The 27,719-nt window shown below is 63.9% G+C and overlaps 1 protein-coding gene across 4 annotated transcripts; it reads right to left on the bottom strand.

Moving 5' to 3' along the window:
• Window positions 1-513: 513 nt before the first annotated feature.
• Window positions 514-24,819, bottom strand: LOC138826362 (rasGAP-activating-like protein 1). 4 transcript variants are annotated; one of them, XM_070021443.1, is made up of 21 exons: window positions 24,492-24,819; window positions 21,326-21,382; window positions 15,032-15,145; window positions 14,545-14,606; window positions 13,388-13,517; window positions 11,443-11,524; window positions 11,176-11,307; window positions 10,451-10,539; window positions 9,738-9,855; window positions 9,191-9,344; window positions 8,847-8,911; window positions 8,620-8,732; window positions 7,875-8,067; window positions 6,011-6,148; window positions 5,560-5,698; window positions 4,973-5,145; window positions 4,314-4,367; window positions 4,001-4,136; window positions 2,385-2,505; window positions 1,380-1,456; window positions 514-1,167 (listed from the first exon to the last, which is right to left on the bottom strand). In XM_070021443.1, exons 1-21 carry the CDS (start codon window positions 24,554-24,556, stop codon window positions 1,061-1,063), a joined length of 2,319 nt encoding a protein of 772 aa, XP_069877544.1. In that variant the 5' UTR covers window positions 24,557-24,819; the 3' UTR covers window positions 514-1,060. The 4 variants fall into 4 exon arrangements, with proteins under 4 accessions (XP_069877544.1, XP_069877543.1, XP_069877545.1 ...); XM_070021442.1 differs by having other exon boundaries at window positions 4,314-4,451; window positions 24,492-24,818; XM_070021444.1 differs by lacking the exons at window positions 7,875-8,067; window positions 10,451-10,539 and having other exon boundaries at window positions 4,314-4,451; window positions 24,492-24,818.
• Between the last annotated feature and the right edge of the window lie 2,900 nt (window positions 24,820-27,719).

Genomic DNA, 27,719 nt, shown 5'->3' with positions numbered 1-27,719 from the left:
ACCCACGTTGCTCCCTGAGGCAGGGATGAGGGGACCTCAGGCTGGGAGCGGGGGGGGGGGGGGGGCGGTGAGAGCCTGAGGAACAGCTAGGGGTGAGCTGGGATCGGAGGCCAGGAAATGTTGGGGAGGCCGCCGAGTGGCCAGCAGGCAGCTCCGGCGGCACCAGGCGACCCCTGCTGGTCATGCAAGGAATAGCACCACCAGCTTCCCTCTGTCCAGTGTCACAAAGGCAGAAATGAGGCCCTGCCGCCCTGCAGGTCGGATGCTGCCCAACAGGTCGGATGCGCTCCCATCTGGCCCTCAGCCCTCTTACATTAACACGCCCAGCCCTGTGCTCCTCCACACACGCTGGGAAGTGGGAGAATGGCAGCTCCTCCTCCAGAACCCTGCTGCCATGGTCAGGTGGGGCCCAGGAACCTTCTAGAAAACAGCGTAAGAGAGGTGGGTGGAAGGTAGAGTTTTGACTTCAGGGCCAGCTACCCAGAAACCAGTTTGAAAGCCACACGGCCAAGCTCACTCCCTTCTCATTTTATACAAGGTAAACTGAGGCACAGAGGGTGGGGTGAAGGGAGTGGGGGCGGAGCCAGGCCCAACGTTTCCCAAGCTCCATGGATCTGAGTTTGGCACACTTGGTACCCAACTGCATTTCTGCTTCAAGGCACCCAATTCCAAAGGCTTGGGGGTTGGGGTCTAGCCAGGGACGTAGGACTGGATGGTTGGTGAAGCACGGGGGGTCACAGATGTGAGAACAGGAAGAACGGGGCCCACTGAGTGCCTGTCTGGGACACTAAGACTAGGCATTAGGATTTCAGGAACAGCCGTATCCAGCAGCTCAGGACCAGGCTGGCTTCTTGAGTAAGGAAGAGGTGAGTCCAGAGACGCAAAGACTCCAGGTCGACCAGTCAGGTTCCTTATCCAACCCAGAAAGCAAAGCCTTGTGGGATCGGAGGCCCGGCCCCTGCCCTGGGCAGGACTGGGGCACGGAGGACAGCCCCAGAGCCCAGAGCCCAGAGCCCCGCACACGCTCCCACTCCCTGTGCCAGGGCGGCTTCGGCCTTCCTCAGAGCCGCAGCAGGAACTCTTCATGGGCTCGGTCCAGGTCCTCCAGCACCTGCAGCAGGTGGGCAGCGGCTGCTCTCTGCCGGGCCAGGACCTCAGGGGGGGGCCCTGGGGGAGGACAAGGGCCACAGAGGGGACTCAGCTGTCCCCCCAAAGCCGCCAGCCCTCCAGGCCCAATTGCTTTCCTAAAGCTGCAGACTTGCCCTGAGAACCCCAAAATGAGCCTGGAATCAGGAGGTGGGCAGGCGGGCACTGGAGGCTGCATGCATGGTGGGGTGAAGCAGGGCTGGGGGTGGGAGGACAGGGCCCCTGTTCCTTACTGTCAGTGGTGCCCGGATCCTTCCCAGTGTCGGCCTCTGGAGCTAGATCTGGGTTCAGATCCTCCAGGAATTTCATCCTGGTTGTCAAGAAGAGGGAACAGACAAGTCTGGTCTCCAACCCCACATCCCAAAGCTGCCTGGAGATTCTTGGCTGCTCCCCACCTGAGATCAGAGTCCCACCATCCTCTTCCTACATCCTTCCCAGTCATTAACTCCTCTGTCTCAGCAACTGGCATGAGCCGAGTGCTGTCAGAAACTGTTCTCAGATACTATCACTGAGACACAGAATTACAGTAGCCTGCCTGAGGTCACACAGCTTTATAATCCCTATTACTCTGTATTGAAAACTAACTCTGTCCCTGGATTTGCTCCCATAACCCTAAGGGTCATACTAAGAGTCCCGTACCATGTTTTTGTGCTGGTCCTGTGGTTTGAACTCAGGGCCTGGGTGGTATCCCTGAGCTTTTTGGCTCAAGGCTAGTGTTCTACCACGTGAGCCACAGCTCCACTTCCAGCTTTTTGCTTTTGGAAGAGTCTCCTCCTTTTGGAAGTGGCACTGGCTTAACGTGGTAGAGTGCTAGCCTAGTCACCAAAAACAACAACAAAAATCTCTCAGTTTTGTCTGCCTGGGTTGCCTTAGAGCCTTGATCCTCAGATCTCAGCCTCCAGGGTGGCTAAGATTACAGGTGTGAGCACCAGTGCCCAGCCCGGTCCAGGCAGGTGGCTGCAGACCCCAGTGGACGGTGGGTCGGGACGGCCTCTGTCCTGGGCCCGGAAGGGCCAGGGCTGCACGGGGGCGCGGGGCGCTCAGGAGTGGGGGACACTGAGACCCCAGACCCCGCTCGGCCTCGGGGGGCAGGGGAGGAGGAGCCTCGGGCCCTGCCCGGCCGCCCTGGGCGCTCAGCTCCCACCAGGAGTGAACGGGCGCGATGCGGGTCGGGGGGCTGGCGCGGCCCCTCGGACCCGAGGCAGACCCGCGCGCGCGTGCGCAGGCGCGTCACCCACCTGAGCTGGTCCCGGCCCAGGAGCAGCTGCCTGTACACGGCCTGGGTCTCGGCGTCGGGGTCCAGCGGGTCGCTCCAGTCCCCGAGGGTGACCGCGGAGTGCGTGCGGCTGCAGCCGGCGGCTGAGGGGACGTGCGGGGCTCGTCAGGAGACGCCGACCGGAAGGCGCCCCGCGCCTCAGGCACCCGGCCCGCGCCTCCGCCCCCCCCCCGCCTCAGAACGCCCCGCCCCGCCCTCAGACCCCGCCCCCGCCTCAGAACGCCCCGCCCCCAGACCCACCCCCGCCCCGCCCCCGCCTCAGAACGCCCCGCCCCGCCCTCAGACCCCGCCCCCCGCCTCAGAACGCCCCGCCCCAACCCCGCCCTCAGAACCACCTCCGCCGCCCCTGCCTCAGAGCCCCGCCTCGGCCTGACCACCGCCCCGCCCTCAGCCCCTCCGCCTCTGCCTCAGACCCCGCCCCCTGCCCCGCCCCTGCCCCCCGCCTCGGCCTGACAACCACCCCGCCCTCAGACCCCCCCGCCCCGCCCCACCCTCAGACTCCCCGCCCGCCCCCTGGCCCTGGCCTGACCCCCGCCCCGCCCCGCCGCGGGCCCGGCCCACCGCTCCCCTGGGCGCTGCGAGCGCTCCTCCCGAAGCCCTCCGCCCCGGGCGTCCCAGGCGATCGGGGCTCCCCAGAGCCGCAGCCGGCCCCTCGAGAGCTGGGGCTGCGAAGGTGAAGCAGGCACTGCCTCCCTCGTGTGTTTTGTTGTGGTCGGTCGTGGGCTCGAACCCTGGGCCTGGGCGCCGTCCCCGAGCTCTTCAGCTCAAGGCGGGCGCTCTACCCCTTGAGCCGCAGCGCCAGTCCGTCCTGCCTTTCTGGGGGATCGCTGGAGCCACGAGCCTCGGGACGTCCCTGACCGGGCTGGCTTGGGGCCGGGGTCCCGTGGCCCGGGCCTCCCGCGGGGCGGGGACGCGCGCCGGGGGCGGGGGGCCGGAGGCGGGGCCCGGGGGCAGGGGCCGGGGCAGGGGGCGTGGGCCGGGGGCGGGGGCCGGGGGCGGAGCCCGGGGACAGGGGGCGGGGCCGGGGCCCGGGGGGCAGGGAGCGTGGGCCGGGGCCGGGGACAGGGGGCGGAGCCCCGGGACAGGGGGCGGGGCCGGGGCCCGGGGGCGGAGCCCGGGGACAGGGGGCGTGGGCCCGGGGCCCGGGGGCGGAGCCCGGGGACAGGGGGCGGGGCCGGGGCCCGGGGGCGGAGCCCGGGGACAGGGGGCGTGGGCCCGGGGCCCGGAGCCCGGGGACAGGGGGCGTGGGCCCGGGGGCGCGGGCCGGGGGCGGAGCCCGGGGACAGGGGGCGGAGCCCGGGGCAGGGGGCGGAGCCCGGGGGCAGGGGGCGCGGGCCGGGGGCGGGGCCCGGGGACAGGGGGCGGAGCCCGGGGGCAGGGGGCGTGGGCCGGGGGCGGGGCCCGGGGACAGGGGGCGGAGCCCGGGGGCAGGGGGCGTGGGCCGGGGGCGGGGCCCGGGGGCAGGGGGCGCGGGCCTGGGGTGTGCGGGGCGCGGGCCGGGGGCGTGCGCTGGGGGCAGGGGGCCAGGGGTGAGTGGGGCGCGGGCCGGGGCCCTCACCCGCCCGGCAGGCCGCTCACCCGCGCGCTCGGCCCGCAGGCAGCAGGTCCATCGGCCGCCGCGGAAGGCCCCGGGGTGGCAGGCGGCCAGCCGCTCGGGGTTGGCGGCGCTGGCTTTGCGCAGGGCCGACAGCCACTGGTTGAGGTCGTTCACGTTCTGCGGAGCGAGGCGGCGGTCAGGACCGGTGCGCCGCCCCGCCGCCCCCCGCCCCCGCCCCGCCGGCCCCGCCCCCGCCCCGCCGCCCCCGCCCCGCCGCCCCCGCCCCCCGCCCCCGCCGCCCCCGCCCCGCCGCCCCCGGCCCCGCCGCCCCCGCCCCCGCCGGCCCCGCCTCACCTTGCACTGCAGGTAGGTGGTGCGCTGGGCCCCAGCCTCGTCCCCCGTCACCACCTGCATCACGTGCGGCAGCTGGAAGGCGCCCTCGTCCACGCGCTCCACCGCCCGGATGCGCCGCACCGCCAGGGAGACCCGCGCCTGGGACGGGCCCGGTCACCCCGCGGCCGCGCCCCTCCCTCCCTCCCTCCCGCTTGCCCTTCTCCCCCTCCTCTCCTCCCCTTCCTCCTCCTCCTCTTCTTCCTCCTTAGGGAGCAAAGCCACCCCTAAACATGGGCACTGTGGGAGCGAGCTTCCTTCCTTCCTTCCTTCCTTCCTTCCCCCCCTCTCTCTTTCCTCTCTCTCGCTCTCTCCTCCTTTCTTTCCTGAGTTGTGGGGCTTGGACTCGGGTCCTGGGCACTGTCCCTGAGTCTCTTTGTGCTCAAGGCTGGCACTCTACCACTCTGAGCCACAGCACCACTTTTTTATTGGGGAATAGAGTCTCATGGACTTCCCTGCCCTGGCTGGCTTTGAACCTCCATCCTCAGATCTCAGCCTGAGTAGCTAGGATTACAGGTGTGAGCCACCAGCACCTGGCTGGGAGATTAGATTCTGTGGCTCCCCCTCACCCAGGGCCTCAGTTTCCCCCCTGGGGAACCCAGCGGCTGGTGCTCGAGCCCCACCTGCCCCTCAGGACTCTTGGCGTAGGCCAGGCTGTCCCCGCTGAGCCAGAAGTAGCGCTTCTTGAAGGCGAAGCGCGGGGTCAGGCCGCCTTGCTCCTCTCTCCGCTTGAGCAGGTAGCCTTCCCGCACCGTCTCGGAGGGCGGGACCAGCGCCCGGGTGGGGCTTCCCTTCTCTGGGGAAGGGGAGAGTCAGGTGGGGAGATGAGAGAGGGGACGTCCTTCCTGCTCACAAGTCAAACCCACATCCTGCCCCACCTCGCCATACCTGCCTGGCTTCACCTCTCCTTTGTTCCTACCTCAGTCAGTCTCCTCTGACTGCAGGGCCTTTGCATATGCTGTCCCCCCCCCCAAACTTCCCTCTTCTGATCCCCACTTCCTGCTGGTGCTTCCTGTTTGTACCATGCATTGGGCACTCAACAGACACTGGTCCACAGCCCACATCCGCTGGGGGTGGTCCCAGGCTCCATCCATATCTGAGACCTAGCACTGATCCCAGAAAATGCTTGTTGATGGACCAACTGATCCCCCCCCATTCTCGGCACTGAGGAGCTGGGGATCCTGCCAGGCCCCTGGCCACAGGACCTCACCCTCGTCCACGTCCACCAGCTGGTCCAGGAAGTCCCGCACGCGCGCGACGCTCTGCAACAGGAAGGGGTGGAGCGGGGCCATCCACAGCTCCTTGCCCTGGCCCAGCTGCTGGCCCAGGTTTCCGATGCTCTGCACAGCCTGGGGGGTGGGGGAAGGTCACGGCCCAGACCAGGACCCTCTGCCCACCCAGAACCGGGCTGGCTCCCAGGGTCCCTAGGGAGGAGACCCAGCCTGGCCCACGGCTTGGGCACAGCCTGTTCCTCCCCTCCCCTTCTGAGATCCGCACCCCAGTTCCTGTCTTCTGCTCTCCTCTGCATCCCCCATCACCACCCCAGGACTGCCCGGATCTGTCAAGCACACCAGGGCCCACCAGAACCTCACATTGCTAGGCATGGACTAATTCATACTAAGATGTAGATGACTGCCCATCCCCATCTGGCCCCCCAGTACCTTAGCGAGCAGCAGCAGGGAGCGGCTAGTCTGGGGGTCTGCGTGCTGATCCCGGAGGTCAAACAACTTCGGGGTGAGGATGGCGGGGGCAAAGAACCGCAGGAAGAGAAAGCCACTTATGGCCAGGTACTTTACATCCTGCAAAAGCAGCAGCAGGTGAGAGGCCACAAAGAGGAGGGTGCTGGAGCACACGGGGCGGGGAGGGGAAAGGCCATTCTGTCCTCCCCGGAAGGTCTTCCTTCCCTGTGTCTCAGTTTCTCCAGCTGGAAAATGAGGTAACTATCAAGACTACAGAATCAGATTTGACCTGGGAGAGAGGCACCATGGTCACGAACATGTGCCACACAAGGAAGCCGAGGCTCAGAGAGGCCTAGACACTTGTTCACACAGCAGAGGAGTCCGGGAAGCAGGACTCGAACCCAACCCTGTGGTCTGAGGCGACGAGAAGGGGCCAGGTTTTCTGCACCCATCGGGCGGCTGAGGCGCAAGGCCGCCCAGCTACAGACAAAAGCGCCATTCAGCGGCAAAGCGCTGCTTCCAGGAGCGCGCTGGAGCCTTGAGTGACACATTCAATCTCCAATCGCATGGAATCCTCCAAAGAACCTCAGGGAAACTTCCATGACGCCCATTTTTGGGAGGCAGAAACTGAGGCCCGGGTTGGCAGGTGTGGAGGCTGCCGCGCTGTAAGCCTCGGCCCGGCCGCCCCTCCTCCGCGGTGGGGGGCGCTTCCGGGCGCCCGTCCCCCCAGCGCCCCCACACCTGCCCTTTGCATTGACCCCGACAGTGGGCTCTGTGTCTGTTCCGGGGTGTGGTTCACACAGGCAGTGCCTGCCCGGGGGCGTACAGAGCTGGGGGGGGGGGTGCCTCGGCCTCGCCCGGGCCCCCAGGGCCAGGCCCGCAGCGGGAAGAGCGCCTCCCCCTGACCTCCACGGCCCGCAGCCCCGCTCCCCGCCCGCCTCAGCCTCCATGGCGCCTCCCTTCGTGGGGATGGGGGACACGTCGGAGCAAATACGGGGTGCCCGGGGGGGCCCCAAGTCCCACCCTGGCGGGCTAGGAAAGCGGGCCTCCAGGGGCTCTAACGGGGCTTCCTGGGCGGGGGGACCGGCATCCCCTTTCCTTGCACCCCCCAAGTCCCTGCCCCACCCCACTTAGCACCTCAGCAGCCCATGGGAGCGGGCAGAGCGGGCTGAAGGAAGCCGGGGCCTCCAGACACCCAGGGAGGGGCCGTCTCTACCCTGACGCCCAACAGGACCCTGGACAGCGGCCTCCTCCTGCACCAGCCTGGGGGTGTGGCCCGCCCACCGAGCCCCGCCCGCGCCCCACCCAGGGCCCCGCCCCGTCCTCCAGGGCCCCGCCCTCCAAGCCTACCACCGGCCAGCCCCGGGCCCCGCCCTCCACTCCGACCTGTGCCCCGCCCCACCCTGGGCCCCGCCCTCCACACCTACCTCGGGCCCCGCCCCAGCCCAGGCTCCGCCCTTCACACCTACCTCGGGCCCGCCCCCGGCCCCGCCCTCCACTCCAACTCGGGCCCCGCCCCGCCCCGGGCTCCGCCCTCCACGCCTACGTCGGGCCCGCCCCGGGCCCCGCCCTCCACTCCGCCCTGGGCCCCACCTTCCACTCCGCCCCGGGCCCCGCCCTCCACTCCGCCCTGGGCCCCGCCCTCCACTCCGCCCCGGGCCCCGCCCTCCACTCCGCCCTGGGCCCCGCCCCGGGCCCCGCCCTCCACTCCGCCCTGGGCCCCGCCCCGGGCCCCGCCCTCCACTCCGCCCCGGGCCCCGCCCTCCACTCCGCCCTGGGCCCCGCCCCGGGCCCCGCCCTCCACTCCGCCCTGGGCCCCGCCCCGGGCCCCGCCCGCCACGCCTACCTCGTGCCCCGCCCCCGGGAAGCGCTCCTCCACGCGCCGCCGCAGCTGCTTGAAGGCCAGGCGCAGGGCCAGCGGGCAGCGCCCCACCGAGCCCACAATGGCGTCCACGATGGGCCCCAGGTAGCCGGTCAGCAGCCCCAGGCTGGTCTCGCGCACCTGCTCCTCGGAGGGCACGCCCTTGAAGGAGATCCTCCTGCGCAGAGCAGCGCAGCCTGGTCTCCGGCCCACTCGGCCACCCCGGGACCCCCTGCCGGCTCCCTTCAGGCCACACTCCCTCCCCGCCACCGGGCACACCCATGTCACGGCCTTTGGCCACGCCCACACCTGTCAGCTTAAATGTCATCTCTTCAGAGTGGCCCTCCCTCCCTGTCCGTCCTCACCACAGGCCTGCTTCCCTGCCTCCAGAGCGTGCGTGTGACACGCGTGGTCCAACCTCAGGGCCTTTGCACTTGCCGTTTCTCTGTCACCAAACCTCAACAAGGCTCTTTCCCTTGCCACCTTCGAGTCTTTGCACAAAGGCGCCCTGCCTGTCACCCGTCCCCCCCTCCCGTCTTGGGCCACTCCGCAGCACAGATCATAGTCAAGAAACTTTTCTGCTTGTGGACAATCTGCCTCCCTTCCTTGGTTTCCTGCTGTCCTTTGTATCTGGCCGGAGCCTGCCTGGTTCTCAGAAGCCTGGCTGTCCCTGCAGGGTGCCGTGCTGCCCGGCTCGGGCCCCAGGAGGCCCCCGGGTGGCTCAGCTCACCTGGCTCGGCTCAGGTCCATCTTGCAGGGGTCCAGCTCCATGTACTTCTTCTCCTCGAAGACCCGGCTGATGATGGGGCGCAGCACCTCGTGCAGGTAGTGCATGCCCACGAGCTGAGGGTGGGGTCACGGGGGGGGGGCTGAGGGCAGGGGCACAGGGGAGGCTGGGGTATGGCCCCGGCCAGGCTGGGGGGGCAGGCATGGGGGTGGCGCCCGCCCTCCTCTCACCTTCATGAACTGCTCCATGGATTTGGAGGCCAGGGAGTTGGAACGGAAGAGGACGTTGGGGTCGGCTGGGAGGACAGGGGGTGTATTTGCTGGGGTGTGAGAGGCGCCGCACCCAGCTCAGCCCGGTCACCTGGGGTGGGGGGTTCTTCCAGCCTCGGGGATCAGAGAGACCCCAACTCCACAGGCAGGACAGAGCCAAGCACCCCGCCCGCACACAGCTCAGAGGGAGCTGAAGGGGCCCGGAGACCGTGCTCAGCCACTGGGGGCACCCGGTGTGGGGAGCCCCTCATCAGCCCGGCATCCTCCCCACCCGCGGCCGCCCGTGCGGGCTGCCAGCCGCTCACCGGTACGGGCCAGCTCCCGGCGCGTCACGTAGTCCAGGAAGTTGCCGGCCAGGCCACGGCCCAGGAAGAGCTTCACCAGCCGCGTGGCCAGGTCGCGGCCGCAGTCCCCAGAGCTCAGCTCCTCCAGCAGCGCCAGCGGGCTGGCCATGTCCTCCTGCGGGGACCCGGCCCAGAGAGGTGACCCCACGCTGGAGAGGTGACCTGCTGCCCCGGCACCATGCCACCCGGGAGCTGCGGGGCCAAGGGCTCCCATGCACCTGCTCACCTACCTCCACCCCCCCACCCCCACCCCACCTGCACACCCACCCTCCACACCCCCACCCCACCTCCTACACCCACCCCACCTGCACACCCACCTGCACACACACCCCCCACACCCCTACACCCCACCTGCACACCCACCTGCACACACACCCCCCACACCCCTACACCCACCCCACCTCCTACACCCACCCCACCTGCACACCCACCTGCACACCCCCACCCCCACACCCCTACACCCCACCTGCACACCCCCACACTGACCCTGGCCGGTCTGCACACCCACCTCCACAGGCCCCCACACCGACCCCTCGAGCAGCTCGGCCAGAGGCCGGTAGTACTCGGAGGGCAGCACACGGTCCTCGGTCAGGCGCACCTTCACCCGCAGGGCGCCCAGGCTGCCCCTGGAGAGACAGCGGGGGGGGGGGGTTGGTGTGTGGACCTGAGGCCAGGGGTGTGGGCCCTGGGGAGGGGGGCGGGGGGCAGGTGAAGGGACACTGACAGCAGAAATAGGGACAGAGGTGCCCAGTTCTGCACATGTGCATGGAATAGGCAGTGTGCACAGGTATGAGTGGCAGTCAGGTGTGAGCCAGTGTGAGTGGGTGTGAACGGTATGTCGGGGGTAAGTAGGTGTGAGTGAGACACTTATGCAGGTGTGAATGGTTCAGCCAGGTGTGAGTGGGTGTGAGTAATAGGTGTGAGTGTGAGTGGTAGTCAGGTGTGAGTGGGTACGAACAGTACATCCAGGTGTGAGCCTGTAGGTGCGAACCACACAGCCAGGTGTGGCAGGTATGAGCAGGGAAAGTGCGTGGAGACAGGACTGGTGTGCGGGTGTGCGCACACGCGCGCACGCATAGAGATGGACAGTGGCAGATGTGAGCGGTGTGCGTGCTCCGCAGGTGGGTGGTGGGGTGGGCTCAGGGTCCACAGTACACCGTGGGGGCTGGAGAGGGTGCCCACGGGTCCAGCGCAGGCCCCCGCGGCCGTGGGGCCCCGTACCCGGCATCCTCCACTGCCGTGGGGAAGGGGAGGAGGTGGAACCAGCCGTTGGGGGGCCTCTGCAGCAGGGTCTGGGGGGAGAACTCCACCTGCGGGGACACACACACACACGTGTGCACACAGACGTTTCCTCCTTTCCATTTGGCTTTCTCAGACAGGGCTGAACCCCAAGAAGGCCTGGAACTCTCAATCCTCCTGCCTCTTGGGACGGAGGGGTGCACCCCGCACCTCACGCCTCAGGCCCTCTCCCCCTGGGGCCTGACACCGGGGAGCAGATGTCTCCCACCATTTGCCGTTTGTTTCCCAGGGCCGACCTCCAGCCGTCCTTCCATCTGTCCCAGCCCTGCCTCCCTGTAGGACCCCAGCCACGCCCTCCTTACACGTGGGGAGATGGAGACCCCCGTGCTCTGGGAGGGGCTGCGGAGACCTAAACCAAGTCTAAGTCATGGCACACTGAGAAAGCCAATTTGCCCTCCTGAGCCTCCGTTTCCCCTTTCCTAACCAGGGCAAACAGCAGCTCAGCCGGGCGGAGCCACCAGGAAGGCCGAGTCAGCACAGCTCTGCTGGACAGCGCTCTGTCCCCCAGGGGACAATGACACCGCACGACGCTGGGGGCAGCCAGGGCACCAGGGCCCGCACACCTGCCCTTCCCAGCCCAGGAGGTCTTTGCCCATCTGTCCCAGAGGCACCGGGCGCCATGGAGGGCACCGGAGGGCGGGGCTCACCATGCCCAGGAAGTCATTCTTGCCCACCATGTCCCAGTCCCAGAGTTCCACGCGCAGTGGGGCGACCGTCCCCGGCGCGGCCCGCAGCTCCAGCACCTCGTCCCAGTGCGGGAACCGCGTCTTCTTGATGATCTGGCGTGAGAAACAGTGTGTTTGAGTGACAGGTGGGGGGGGCGGGCAGAGAGGAGACAGAGGGGGACCTGAGGGGGGGACAGGGCCCACCCACCACCGGGGCCCGCACTGGCCCGCTCCCCCCTCCATGCTCACCGACGTCTCTGAGCTCTGGCTGCCCCAGAACACACGAGCAAACGGGTCCGATGTGCCAGAGATGTCCCGGGGGGCCAGGTCCCTGGGGAGGGGAGAGGGGAGAGACACAGGACGCTTGAGAACCCAGACCCCCAGAAAACGGGCCTCAAGGGAGACCCAGCTGGCCCCGTCTGTACGTCCATCCATCCAAACCCGAGCTTCTGGTCACTTCACACAACTCATGTGTTTCCCCTCAACGGAAAGGTCAAGTCTGCATCAGGAAGTCCAGCAGGACAAGGGGTAGCAGGGAGGGGGCAGAGAGCCTCCATTTCCCCGGATGGCAGACTGGGACAAAGGATCACATCCCTGCCTCTGCCAGCTTGGCTGGGCCACACTGGGGGGAAATCACTGGACCTCTCTGAGCTTTAGTTTCCTCATGGGGAAAATCACAGGGGCCTCTCGGGGTCAAGGGTCACAGAAGATGACTTCATTGTGCCCAGGGCTTGGCGGAGCCCCTGGCAGGTGTGAGTGCTCAGCTCGGTTATTCATTCCACAAATCTTCGCACCCACACCCTGCCCAGGAACCAAGAGCCTGCAGGAGACAGACCACACCCTTGTTTCTATGGCAACACAAAAACCCTCTCCAGCACTGTCTCCATCCTGCTTCACCAGGCTCCCGCAAACCCAGGAACCCCCTCCACACACCATGAGGGACTGCCTGCTTCCTGCTTTGCCAGGCATCCAGAGACTTTGGTTTCCTAGGAGCCAACATGGTTGCTAAGCGACAGCAGTCAGCCCCTGTCCTGCTGGCGAGGATCCTGCTTTGCCTCTTGGTGGGGAGGGGGCCATGGGCAGAGGGCAGGTGAGGAGCCCGGGGCCACACACTGAATCTGCCACCCGGTTCCCGGCCTCCTTGATCCAGTCCTTCTCCATCAGGGGACCAAGGCTGGAGGAATGGGGGAGGACTGAAATCTATAGATGGTAAGCAAGGCTCAGAGAGGGTAAAGAAGGGCTTTATGGTCACACAGCAAAGCTAGAAATCTATTCTCTCCTACCTGGAGGCCCAGAGGCCCAGAAGTGAGGACTGGAGCAGAGGAAAGACAAAAAGGATGACGGATGACAGAGACGGGGAGGAAGGGGCAGATGGACGCAAGGGCTGAGGAGAGGGAGGGGATCTCCAAGACAAGGGAGAGGAACATGGCTGCTGGTGGCTGGGGCCCCTAGAGGCCCTGCTGGCCCTACATCTCTCTTCCTGGAGATTTTCTTCAGGAGAAAAGACCCACCTTCCTGCCCTCTTGGCCCACGAGACTTTGATAAGCCAATCCCTTCTCCCAGACCATTAATGACCAATAAGGTCTACAGAGTCGGTCCATGTGATTGGTTCAGAAATAGGCATATGTCCCAGACAGAACCAGTAAGAGCCCGCCCGAGGACATTGCTTGGCATGGCCAGTTGTTGGCCACGAAGCTGGAAGCTGCCAGACAGGGGCTGGGGGGCTGTCTTGCTCCCACCAGGAGGGATACCAGCCCAGAACGAAGCTAGCACAGCCAAAGATAGAGCCAGTTTCTCACGTTCCTGATTGAACCCCTGGATCCAGCCATGCCTGAAGCCATCTCTCCGTTCTATGAACCAACCAACTGACAGTTCTGCTTAAACCAGGATAAACTGAGGATCTCTGTCCATTACAATTTGATTCCTACATCCCCAACTGGCCTGTCCAATCATCCACCCCCAGTGATTGGCCCATGGTTGGCAATCACAGGGAGGGAAGGAAGGGAATAAGGAGATCTTACTTGTGATTTGCCCCCCTCCCTAGCCCAGAAAGCATGCAACTAGTGAGCTGGGGCTGCAAGCGCTGAAGTCCCCTAGGACAGAAGAGGTCCCAAGGCTCCCGGAGCTGGAAACACAGGGGGCCAGGCCCACGTTCAGACCACGGCCACCCCACCTCGGTGGTGACTGACTGTACCTGGCCTGCCGGATGTGACACCGAAGACAGCGGCCACCTGCGTCATCCAGGACCTGCACCGCCAGGCAGACCTCGCCCTGCACCTCTGCGTCCGGGTCCACGCGGCTCAGGTTGATCCAGCTGTCGATGCCTGCGGGACACACACAATGATGCTTCGTAGACACGGGCCTAAAAATGCCCCAGTGGGGACTTTTTCCTGTCATGTGTCCTCTGTCTGACATAGGGGCTGTAATCAGCATCATGTCGATGGGAAGAAACAAGACCAGGGTGAGCCAGGGAGGCTCTGCCTGGGGGGTAGAGCCCCCGCCAATGGGGGTCGGACCAATGCTCTGAGCCGTGTGCTGTGTGTCCCTTGTCACCTTGAAATACAGTCCCTATCCCTCAGCCCTGCTCTGCAGAATCTCGGGCATTCTGTCTGTCTCTGTTCTCTCCAATGCTTCGAAGATAAGATCCTGTTGTCTTTCAGCTCCTACAGTAATGAGGAGTCAGCTTTGTTTATAAATGGTCTATCTTTTCTCCCTCAGTGGGAGACAGTATTGGGGTTTGAACTCAGGCCTCGGCTCTGCGGGGGAGCCCCACCCTTACCCCCTTTGTTGTTTGAGTCATTTTAGGGATAGGATCTTGTATTTCTGGCTGGGCCAGCGAGGTATCTGGATCTACAGGCCCATCCGGCGGTCACCACACACACACACAAGGAAACAGGCCACCATGAGCAACAGCAGCGTCCGCCCTCGAGACCCGCAAAGACGTTTGGTATTTTCTGTGCGTTACCACTTGTTTCCAGAGTCAAATATTTAAGGACATCCCAAGAAGCGCCAGCAATAACAACAACTTCAAGCAACACGTGTTTAAAAATGAGCAGGCACCGCAGGGCATGCGCTCAGCACGCAAGGCGCCGCTCCCCGGGCTCGGTGCCCAGGACGGGGACAGCAGCATCCTCAGCCAGGCGCCGGCGGCTCCCGCTACGATGCGGCTTCTCGGGAGGCTGAGATCCGAGGGCCACAGCCGGCAGCCAGCCTGGGCAGGCGTCTCCAGCGGACCCGCAAGAAGCCAGCGGCAGAGCGCCGGCCGCGCCAGGGGCAGCGCCAGGCCCCAGCTCAGGCCCCGGGCCCGCGCCGGACACATGCAACCACCGTCCGCAGAAGGGCCCGGCCCACCTCGGGGGTCGGCGGTGATGGCCTCCTTGCTCAGGGAGATCTTGCCGATGATGTCATCGTGCCTGCAGAGGGGGGGGGGGTGTGAGCCTGGGACCCCGCCAGCTGCCGGTGCAGCCAGGCAGGCGTCCAGACGGGCTGCGCTCAGCCCTGGGCAACAACCCTCCTTCCACCGCCTCCCCCAGCCCCGCGCCTGCGCACCCTGCCCGCCCCAGGCCCGCCCCGAACTACCGGACGCCCGGCCCACACGCCCCGCCCCTCTGCGCGTGCCGAAACCCCGCCCACCACACGCCACGCCCCTTCCGGGACACGCCTTGGCCCCGCCCACAGCCCCACCCACCGCACGCCCCGCCCCACCTGCCTTGCCCCCATTCCCCACCCACATCCCGCCCCTCTGTGCTCACCACGGCCCCACCCACCATACGCCACGCCCATTGCCCAGCAAAGTCCCGCCCCCTGCGTGCCCCGCCCACAGCCCCGCCCCACTCACCCCACGGTGTCCTGGTCCAGCACGTAGAAGGCCAGATGGTGGAAGTCCTGCGGCAGGTGCACCGTGTACTCCTCCCCCCAGAAGGGGCTCAGGCTCCGCCACACGGTCGCCGTCCTGCAAGAGGGGAGTGGGCTGGGCCGGGTCCCCACAGACAGCCACCGCCGCCGGGGAACCCCCCGCCGACGGCCCAGACGGTCCGGAGCCCCACGGATGCCCTCCAGGACAGGCACCTCACGATACTGACGGGGCCCGGACAGACCCCGTGCACACACGCAGAGATCTCACACACACACAGACCCCGTGCACACACGCAGAGATCTCACACACACACAGACCCCGTGCACACACGGAGAGATCACACACACACACAGACCCCGTGCACACACGCAGAGATCTCACACACACACAGACCCCGTGCACACACGCAGAGATCTCACACACACACAGACCCCGTGCACACACACAGAGGCCTCACACACACACAGACCCCGTGCACACACGCAGAGATCACACACACACACAGACCCCGTGCACACACGCAGAGATCTCACACACACACACAGACCCCGTGCACACACGCAGAGATCTCACACACACACACAGACCCCGTGCACACACGCAGAGATCTCACACACAGACCCCGTGCACACACGCAGAGATCTCACACACACACAGACCCCGTGCACACACGCAGAGACCTCACACACAGACCCCGTGCACACACGCAGAGATCTCACACACACACAGACCCCGTGCACACACGCAGAGATCTCACACACACACAGACCCCGTGCACACACGCAGAGATCTCACACACACACAGACCCCGTGCACACACGCAGAGATCTCACACACACACAGACCCCGTGCACACACGCAGAGATCTCACACACACACAGACCCCGTGCACACACGCAGAGATCACACACACACACAGACCCCGTGCACACACGCAGAGATCTCACACACACACAGACCCCGTGCACACACGCAGAGATCTCACACACACAGACCCCGTGCACACACGCAGAGATCTCACACACACAGACCCCGTGCACACACACAAAGATCTCACACACACAGACAGACCCCGTGCACACATGCAGAGATCTCACACACACACAGACCCCGTGCACACACGCAGAGATCTCACACACACACAGACCCCATGCACACACGCAGAGATCACACACACACAGACCCCGTGCACACACGCAGAGATCTCACACACACACAGACCCCGTGCACACACGCAGAGATCTCACACACACACACAGACCCCGTGCACACACGCAGAGATCTCACACACACACAGACCCCGTGCACACACGCAGAGATCTCACACACACACAGACCCCATGCACACACGCAGAGATCACACACACACACAGACCCCGTGCACACACGCAGAGATCTCACACACACACAGACCCCGTGCACACACGCAGAGATCTCACACACACACACAGACCCCGTGCACACACGCAGAGATCTCACACACACACACAGACCCCGTGCACACACGCAGAGATCACACACACACACAGACCCCGTGCACACACGCAGAGAACTCACACACACACACAGACCCTGTGCACACACGCAGAGATCTCACACACACACAGACCCCGTGCACACACGCAGAGATCTCACACACACACACAGACCCCGTGCACACACGCAGAGATCTCACACACACACACAGACCCCGTGCACACACGCAGAGATCACACACACACACAGACCCCGTGCACACACGCAGAGATCTCACACACACACACAGACCCCGTGCACACACGCAGAGATCACACACACACACAGACCCCGTGCACACACGCAGAGATCTCACACACACACACAGACCCCGTGCACACACGCAGAGATCACACACACACACAGACCCCGTGCACACACGCAGAGATCTCACACACACACAGACCCCGTGCACACACGCAGAGATCTCACACACACACAGACCCCGTGCACACACGCAGAGATCTCACACACACACAGACCCCGTGCACACACGCAGAGATCTCACACACACACAGACCCCGTGCACACACGCAGAGATCTCACACACACACACACAGACCCCGTGCACACACGCAGAGGCCTCACACACACACAGACCCCGTGCACACACGCAGAGATCTCACACACAGACCCCGTGCACACACGCAGAGATCTCACACACACAGACCCCGTGCACACACGCAGAGATCTCACACACACACACAGACCCCGTGCACACACGCAGAGATCTCACACACACACACAGACCCCGTGCACACACGCAGAGATCACACACAACACAGACCCCGTGCACACACGCAGAGATCTCACACACACACACAGACCCCGTGCACACACGCAGAGATCACACACACACACAGACCCCGTGCACACACGCAGAGATCTCACACACACACAGACCCCGTGCACACACGCAGAGATCTCACACACACACAGACCCCGTGCACACACGCAGAGATCTCACACACACACAGACCCCGTGCACACACGCAGAGATCTCACACACACACAGACCCCGTGCACACACGCAGAGATCTCACACACACACACACAGACCCCGTGCACACACGCAGAGGCCTCACACACACACAGACCCCGTGCACACACGCAGAGATCTCACACACAGACCCCGTGCACACACGCAGAGATCTCACACACACACACAGACCCCGTGCACACACGCAGAGATCACACACACACAGACCCCGTGCACACACGCAGAGATCTCACACACACACAGACCCCGTGCACACACGCAGAGATCTCACACACACAGACCCCGTGCACACACGCAGAGATCTCACACACACACAGACCCCGTGCACACACGCAGAGATCTCACACACACACAGACCCCGTGCACACACGCAGAGATCTCACACACACACAGACCCCGTGCACACACGCAGAGATCTCACACACACACAGACCCCGTGCACACGCAGAGATCTCACACACACACAGACCCCGTGCACACACGCAGAGATCTCACACACACACAGACCCCGTGCACACACGCAGAGATCTCACACACACACAGACCCCGTGCACACACGCAGAGATCTCACACACACACACACAGACCCCGTGCACACACGCAGAGATCTCACACACACAGACCCCGTGCACACACGCAGAGATCTCACACACACACAGACCCCGTGCACACACGCAGAGATCTCACACACACACACACAGACCCCGTGCACACACGCAGAGATCTCACACACAGACAGACCCCGTGCACACACGCAGAGATCTCACACACACACAGACCCCGTGCACACACGCAGAGATCTCACACACACACAGACCCCGTGCACACACACAGAGATCTCACACACACACACACACAGACCCCGTGCACACACGCAGAGATCTCACACACACACAGACCCCGTGCACACACGCAGAGATCTCACACACACACAGACCCCGTGCACACACGCAGAGATCTCACACACAGACCCCGTGCACACACGCAGAGATCTCACACACACACAGACCCCGTGCACACACGCAGAGATCTCACACACACAGACCCCGTGCACACACGCAGAGGCCTCACACACACAGACCCCGTGCACACACGCAGAGATCTCACACACAGACTGTGCACACACGCAGAGATCTCACACAAACACAGACCCCGTGCACACACGCAGAGACCTCACACACACACAGACCCCGTGCACACACGCAGAGATCTCACACACAGACCCCGTGCACACACGCAGAGTTCTCACACACACACACAGACCCCGTGCACACACGCAGAGATCTCACACACAGACCCCGTGCACACACGCAGAGATCTCACACACACACAGACCCCGTGCACACACGCAGAGATCTCACACACACACAGACCCCGTGCACACACGCAGAGATCTCACACACACACACAGACCCCGTGCACACACGCAGAGATCTCACACACACACAGACCCCGTGCACACACGCAGAGATCTCACACACACACAGACCCCGTGCACACACGCAGAGGCCTCACACACACACAGACCCCATGCACACACGCAGAGATCTCACACACAGACAGACCCCGTGCACACACGCAGAGATCTCACACACAGACCCCGTGCACACACGCAGAGATCTCACACACACACACAGACCCCGTGCACACACGCAGAGATCTCACACACACACAGACCCCGTGCACACACGCAGAGATCTCACACACACACAGACCCCGTGCACACACGCAGAGATCTCACACACACACAGACCCCGTGCACACACGCAGAGATCTCACACACACACAGACCCCGTGCACACACGCAGAGATCTCACACACACACAGACCCCGTGCACACACGCAGAGGCCTCACACACACACAGACCCCGTGCACACACGCAGAGATCTCACACACACACAGACCCCGTGCACACACGCAGAGATCTCACACACAGACCCCGTGCACACACGCAGAGATCTCACACACACACACAGACCCCGTGCACACACGCAGAGATCTCACACACACACAGACCCCGTGCACACACGCAGAGATCTCACACACACAGACCCCGTGCACACACGCAGAGATCTCACACACACACAGACCCCGTGTACACACGCAGAGATCTCACACACACACACAGACCTCATACACACACAGAGGTCTCACACGTGCACACACCTACAGAGCCCTGTGCACACATGCAGAGGTCTAACGCACATGTCCACACACGGTGCACATCCCATCCAAGGAGCCAGACTCATAGAGAATGAGCATGTGTGTGTAGTTCACACACACGGAAGCACACCATATACTCCAGGGAGGACCAAGATGCAGGCGCACCCCACATACACAGACACACAGGGTGTCCTCAGAAACTTCTAGAATCACATACCTGTGTGTGTCACCCAGACACACAGCATGCAGCACCTATGCTGACATGTACCGAGCCACACCCACACACACACGGGCTTGCACACAGCTCCAGTCACTGTCTCCATCCTTCCAAGGCCTTTGGGAGAGGCCATTGACCAGGTTAGCTCAGAGATGCTGAGGTGAGGCCTGAGGAATGCTTACTGCTGGAGAGGGGGGCAAAAGGGAACGGCAAAGAGGACAAGTGTTCCAGATGGCTGGGACAGCATGTGCAAAGGCCCTGAGGCAGGAGTCGGTCTTTTTTAGTTCAAAGAACGAGAAGACATCAGAGGCAAGGGAGCACTGAACACCTGAGCACTCTGAGATTCATGGAAAGCAAGAGAGACCGCAGGATGGCCAGGGACCACGTGCTCACACACACAGACACACACACACACAACACACACACACACACACACACACACACACACACTGTGCTTCTGACCCAGCCCAGGGGCACCACCTTCAGACAGACCCTGGACGATTCCTCTTACTCCCTTCCCCGCGCTCAGCCTTTTCCCACGCCTGAGGTCCCCTCTTCTCCCAGCTCCTGATCCAGCAGCTCCTCGGAGCTCAGTGTGTGTGTATGGGGGAGCGGGGGGGCGCAGCCTGAGGTCCCCCAGAAAAGCACTCTGCAGAAGGGGCTGAGAGCAGCCCGCTCTCGGGGGTGGGAGGGACCAGTGGAGGTCAGCCCAGGGCCCCCCGGCCTACCCCTCTCCCCACGGGGTCTCCCCGCTCCCAGCTCCCTGCCCATCTGGACCAGAACTGGCGCCAGGAGCATCCTGAGTCCTGCTGTCTCCATAGGAACCGGGGCTCCCGCCGCTGCCCACCCACCTCCCTCCCGCCTGCCCCGCCCCCGCCACAGGTCCATCCACACCGCCCAGCCGGGACTCACACCCGCGCAGGCAGGCTGGAGCGCTCACGTGGGAGTGCAGAGGGCCCATGTGCATGTGCACACACACACACACACACACACACTCATCCTCACACACACTCCCCGGCACCCGCAGCACCCGGCAGGCCCGGAACCAGCCAGTCCAGCCAAGCGTGAGATGCCAGCCCCGGAGAGGCCAGTAGCGGAGAGAGGCACAGGCTGGTGGCGGCTGAGTCACCAGAGAAGGAGAACATGGGAGGATGGTGGGATTCGGGGTACGGCGGGCCTCCTCGGGGAGAGGCTCACGCCCCAGATCTTTGGTTATTGTTGGCAGAGGTCTTCATAGGTAGCCAGGTTTGGCCTCCAACTCACAATCCTCTTGCCTCGGCCTCCCAAATGCTGGGACTACAGGGGTGTGCGCCACGGCACACGAATTTGCCCTTCCTGGATTCAGCAGGTCTAGGAAGAGCCCCTCCGCCCACTCCGTACCTGGCCACCACCTCATCGTCCACTTTGACCAGGCAGTAGGGGTCACTGCTTCCGGACCTGAGAAGACAAGGGGGTGAGGGAGGGGCTCGAAAGCGCAGCCCTGGGAGAGGCGTGGGTCAATCTGCCTCATCGATCGGGCAGAGGAGGTTGGGCCCCAGGGGGAGAGGGGACTTAGCCGGGGTCACATGGTCAGTCCAGCAACGAAGATGTCACCCCCCACAACGCGGGTGGGAGCCACTGCACGGACACCTGGCCTTCCTCCTGCCCCCCCTCCACCCCTTGAGAAAGGGACACAGGGACACAGGATCTGGAAGGGTGAGAGCCCCGACGCGTGGTTAGGTCCAGTGGTCTTCAGTGCCATGCCCCTGACCCCAAGGTGGCCGGCTGGCACCTCCCTTCCCAACTCCTGGCCTTGACTTCACTGCCCTGTAAATGGGCCCAGACATTATTTTGGCAGGGGGGGCATGATGGACTGGTCCCTGGATGGCCCAGGAACGCCCAACCTGCCATGGTGCCTGGGGGTCACTGCTGCCCTCCCCTGGGGGTGGGGATCCCCCAACCTCAGAAGGATGGACCTACAGAGAATCCAAACCTCAAAACTGAAGCGACAATAGGCATGCTATTTCCTCTTGGGCAACCAAGCCAGGCCCATCTCCCTTTCAAAATACCAGTCCTTGGGCTGGGAGGGTAGCTCAGTGGTCGAGTGCTGGCCTAGCATGCATGAAGCCCTGGATTCCATTCCTCAGAACCACATACACAGAAAAAGCTGAAAGTGGCGCTGTGGCTCAAGTGATAGAGAGCTAGCCTTGAGCAAATGAAGCTCAGGGACAGCACCCAGGCCCCGAGTTCAAGTCCCAGGAAAAAGAATAGTCCTGAGTTCAACGCAGCTCTCCATCCGAGAGTCTCCTCCCCACCGAGGCTGACTCTAAAAACAACCCTGCAAGCCCTGCACTCCACCCATGCTTCAGCCCTCAGGGCGGCTGAGGCAGGAGGATCAGCGAAACAGGAGTTCGAAGCCAGCCTGGGCAACATGGCAAGACACAATCTTCACACACACACACACACACACAAAACCCTCTGAGCCCCCAAATCATCTCACTCCCCATGTTTCTGCATTTCCCATCTGCCTCCCTCAAACACCAAGCTGTGAGCTTCTTGGGGAACAGTCTGTACCCCTCTTTCTCCTCTATCTCCCACTTGGTGTGGAGTTGGCCTGGGGGGGTGAGTTCTGAGTGGACAGATGTTTGGAGCGTGTGCTGATTCCATCCCCTGCGCCCAGGGCAGCGGTCAGCCCCCCTGGGGGCCGCCGCCCCTCCCCCGCCCCGTCCTCTCACGGGAGCTGAGCTCAGCACGAGCTGCCCCGGGCTCTGACGCACAAGCCCTTATCGGGATCCCATCAGGTAAGGCCAAGGTGGCGTGGCGAGCCGGGAGGGATGGGCCTGTCCCCTGCCTGGCCTCTCCCACGGCCCTTGCCCCAGGGCAGCATGGGAAAGAGGCCCCTCGGTGATCCCTGTCTGGTTTTGTCCTGAGAAGCTGTCCGCGTTCAAATCCTAGGGAACTGTCTCTGCGGTCCTCAGTTTCCCAGGCATGGAGGGCGGGGCCTGGGATGTCTGCCAGCAGCTACGGCCAATCACAGGCGGGACTCTGAAATCCGCTGTGGCCTCCTCCGGGCGAGGTTGGCCATTGCTGTGAACATGGCTTTGGGGTCTGGGCCCTCCGCCTGAGGGGTGGGCAGAGAATGCAGCCCCTCCCAGAGGCCCCCACCCTCCTCTGATACCTCAGCATGGTCTGGAAGAAGGGGGCCACCAGCTAGGGAAACTGAGGCAGGGTGGATGGGCGCCCAGTCGGGGACCCCTCGCACCACCCTTGCTCTGGGGTGCGGCTCTTTCCTGGGCTGGGGAAAGGCAGGGGGTGAGCGTGACCCAGAGGTGCTAGAATGAGACGTGACTCAAACCCCTGTGCAGGAGGTGTGGGGGTTGAAAGGCAGGTCCTGGCCCAGGACCCCAGCTGCCACCCACCAGGACGGATGGAAGACAGGGCTCAGACAGACTGACAGCCCTCACCCCTGGATTATGGAGATGATGCAGGTCCTTAATCTCATTCTTAGAAAGGGTGGCCTGGGAACTGGTCTAGTTGCTCTGTTGTTCTTTCAGGTATATTTGTTTGGGGTGACTGCTGAGAAAGGGGGTGCTAAACTCCCTAAGGCCACAGTGGCAGGGTGCTGTGGTAAGAAGGTTCCTGAAATCAAAGGCCAGAGAGAGAGAGAGACAGATAGACACAGAGAGAGAGAGAGAGAGAGAGAGAGAGAGAGAGAGAGAGAGAGAGAGAGAGGAAGAAACAGAGACAGATGGACAGAGAGAGACAGAAACGGAGACAGCACTCCCTCCCAGCAGAGCTAAAGCCCACCCTCAATCAGGACCAAGACTCCGCCTCCCAGCTCACCTTAGCACAGGTGAGCCCCCAAAGGTCCCTAGGATCAGGATGGTGGCTCCGCCCCCAGCCCCCAGTGCCCAGAGGGGAAACCAAGGCTCGCAAAGAGTTTGAGTTCAAGGTCAGGCAGCCAGCATCCTCCCAAGGATTCCACACCTGCCTCAGGTGCTGACATCCTCAGAGCCTCTCTCTGGGCTCCAGGCCAGTGGGGGGGAAGGGGGGGACTCCCCTTTACTGCTGAGTCAGCAATTGCTGATTCAGCTGGGGGGGGGAGGGAGCCAGGAACAGAGAGGCGCCCAAGCCACCCCGGCCGGGTCTGTCGCGCGTGGCAGGGACGGGCCCTGGGGGGGGGGAGGGAGAGGGGGAGGGCCTCTTCAGGCAGCAGGACACCTAGGGAAATGTCACCCCGGGTCTGGCGGCTACCAGACCTGGGGGGGGGGGGTCTCAGAGCCCTGGGTCAAAAGGACCCCAGGAGGCCACCTGGTGACACTGAACGTTGTTTGCACCGGGACCATCTGGATGGACTCCTGGGGGGGAGGGTTCCCTGATATCCCCCCAGCACCTGTCTGCAGCCCCCTCCCCAGCCCGGCCAGAGCCCCTGGGGCACATCCCGGAACAAAGACGCCCGCGGCCCGGGCGCCGGGGCGGGCGGCCCTCCCTGGCACGGGGCCGGCCGGGCCTGCCCGACGCCGCCCCCCGCCCGCGCCCGCGCCCGCGCCCGCGCCCCGGCACTCACACGTCCTTGGCGGGCAGCGCCCGGCCCTCCACCACGCGGATACTCAAGGAGCTGCTCCTGGCCATGGCGCTCGGCCCAAACTTTGCGCGCAGGAGGGCGCCCGGGTTCCGAGGCCGGCCCCGAGGGCGCCTACATGCCACCAGCTGCGAGCCTGGCGCCCCGCCCCGGGGTCCCGGCGACCCCTGTGCGGGGCGCGAGGGGCCGGATCCGGATGGAGGAGAGGCAATCGAGCCCCTGGGAGGAAAGGGGGCGCCCGCCGGGCTCCACAGGTAGGAGCTGCGCCCCAGGCCGGCGGGCGCGCGCGCGGGCGGGCGGACGGGCGGAGCGCGCGGGGGCACCACCAGCCCTCGCCGCGGCGCGGGAGCTCCGGGAGGACCGACTGGGCGGGCAGGGGGCGGGAGGGGGAGGCTCAGGGCCGTCCCCGATCCCGCCTCCCGCAGGGTCCCCGCCCGCCCTCCGAGCCCCTCGCGCGCCCTCTGCCGGCACCCCAGCCACGCGCGCCGGAGCGCACGGTGGCGGAGACCCGGGAGAGCGGCCCAGCCTGGCAGCGGGGAGGGCGTGGCCACGACCAGGGGCGTGGCTTGCGGTGGGAGGGCGTGGCCATTTGTCGGTCGGGCGTGGCCTCCGTCGAGAGTGGGCGTGGTCCCCATCCAGAGGGCGTGGCCTCGGGTTATCGCTAATTTGGCTGGGGGCGGCGATCACCTGTTTCCCTCCCTCTCTTTCTCGAGGTGTCGGCTCTGTGGAGGGAGGGGTCTCCCCCCCCCCCCGAGTGTCCAGGGAACCCCGGGGAGTGCGCGGGAGGGGAAGGCGGGGAGATCAATCCTCCAGGAGTCTGCTCCGTGCCAGGCACGGGTCTGAGAGCTTCTCTTTGTTCTGCTCCTATCCTTCTGCGCGCCCTGCGCCGTGGCCCCCAGCTCGCGGGTAAAGAAACGGAGGTGCCCAGGGCTTAGATAGCGCGGCCACAGTCTCACGGTTAGTAACTGGCTCGCCTTCCTGAGTTTTGATCCTGCTCTGCCCCTTTGGTAGCTGTGCGTTTTGGGGTAAATTGCCTCACCTCTCTGTGCTACGATTTGACTTCCTCCTCTGTGCAATGGGATGATGTCCTATCTTATTTACAGGGTTCGGCGAGAATTAATTAAGATAATGCAGGAGACGAGTCACACACTCAGACTGTGTTTAATATCGATACCATAGACGGTGCTTAATACTACTGTCCTTTCTGGGTGTGGCTTATCAATCGCCTCTCCAGGTGTTTCTTCCACCTCCAGTCCAGACCTCTTTTTTTCCTCTGCCCTCACAGGTCCAAGTTGGAACATTTTTCAAGTGTTAAATGTCCAGCAGGGCCTGGTCCAGGCTAGAAAGTGACCCCCCCCCCACGCTTATTTCTCCCTCTCGGTTTGTCAATCTGCTGACACTGCAGGTGCAGGTCTGTCGACTCAGGCCAGCCCAGATGTCAGGGCTGGACACCAGTGGGTGCGCCCTGCGAACTGAGGGTGGCAGTCACCACCCAGACTGGCAGGACCGGGAGTGGCCCAATGGCTGCCCTCCCCCTCCCTCCTCCTCCTCCCTCTCTGACTCCTCCCCAGCCAGGCTGGGAGGACTCAGAGCGCTGGAATTCTCTCCTTAGCCTCAGTAGCCGCATCTGGGAAATGGGTCCAGGAGAGCAGCCATAAGCTCATCACCTCTCAAGGTACCAGGAGGGATCCAGGACCCGGGGCCGAAGAGCAGTGGCCCCAAAGAAGTAGTGAGACTCCTTTGGCTCTTTGTCCAGAGCACCCCAAAATCAATGTACACCGGAAGGGGAAGTGAAAGTGGTCATGTGACCACAACTGCCAGACTGGGTCCCAGGTGACACTGTGCACACACACCTGGGTCTCTGTCTGAACATTTTTGCCCCTTGGGAGGCTGCAGAGACCTCAGGGCCCTTATCGGGGGTCACGGCCCCCGTGTTCCTCCTGGCCCAGACACTTCCTGTTATTCTGAGGGTTCATGACCAGCAGCAACTGGCAGGGGAGGGAGTCAGGGGTGCAGACCAAGCTGCCAGCCAGGAACCGGGGAGCGAGCCCATGGCCCCACAGATCCTCAGGAAAGGCAATCCGCAGGGCGGTGGAAAGCCAGCGGGCCTCCTTCCTGGCACACAGCAGGCGCTTACTAGATGATCCCTGTGAAGGCAGCCCTGCAGCTTTTGCCTCACCAGCTCTGGGCAGGTCAGCGCCCGTGGCGCCTGTCACTGCTGCTGTGAAAAGCTTCGGCTGTGGGAGGTGCTGGCCAGGGTGAAGAGCAGCAGCCCGGCATGAGTGGCTCACGCCTGTGATCCGAGCTACTCAGGAGGCTGAGGATTGAGGCTCAAAGGCAGGCAGGAAAGTCCATGAGACTCCAAAAAAAAAAAAAAAAGCTCTCTCACACACACAAGAGCAGATGCTAGGTCCGGCTGGCCCAGAGTGCCTCGGTTTCCCCATCTGTAAAATGTAGCTCATGCTAGCACTTCTCTCTGGAGGATGTCTGTGAGTGGGGAAAAATGAATGTCAGCCATTTAGCACACCTGGTAGACAGCAAGCGCTCAATACCTGTCCCGGCCACAGTGGGGAAGGCTGATTCCAGCCCTGGGCCTGACACTGGGCTTCACTCGGCGGCTGCACTGGGGACCCAGCCTGGACAGAGTGGCAGGCTGGCAGGGATGCAGGGCAGGTGCGCCTCACAGCCCCTCACTGCTCCACATTGGGGCACAGCAGGAATCCGGGGCTCTGGTTCCAGCCGAGGTTTCTGATAAAGATCCCCCGGCCACGCTCTGCCAGCCCTCCTGGCCTTCCTGCCAGGGCACCGAGTGCTGGCTTCATCTGCCCTGATGGACACTTGAAGAGGAGTGTGCTCTGCTCCACCAGCACCTAGAGGACTTGAGCTGGACTCAAGGAGAGAACTCACCCCACAGAAACTGGCCAATCCCACCGTGTTTGGGTCCATTTCCCAACCTCCCAAAACGGCCAGAGCTCCCCATCCCATGAGCCCCTAAACTATGCTCCTGAATTCAACACCCCCAAGGCTTTTCTCACATGCCCCATACCCACTCCACCCTGCCTCTCCCCACAGATTCCTTCCACTGAGAAAACCTTTCCATCCCTTCTCCCACCAAGTCCTCACCGAACCATGGCTTCCCCCAGGGCTGGGAAGTGAAGCTCAGGAAGCCAGTGTGACCGGACATCATAGGGCCTTACATAACAAGAGAGTGCT

Source organism: Dipodomys merriami, unplaced genomic scaffold, assembly GCF_024711535.1.
Source record: "Dipodomys merriami isolate MVZ:Mamm:240054 unplaced genomic scaffold, mDipMer1.0.p SCAF_142, whole genome shotgun sequence".
NCBI lineage: Eukaryota > Metazoa > Chordata > Mammalia > Rodentia > Heteromyidae > Dipodomys > Dipodomys merriami.
Note: the sequence above shows the minus strand (reverse complement) of the source record. Positions and strands in the feature narration are given on the sequence as shown.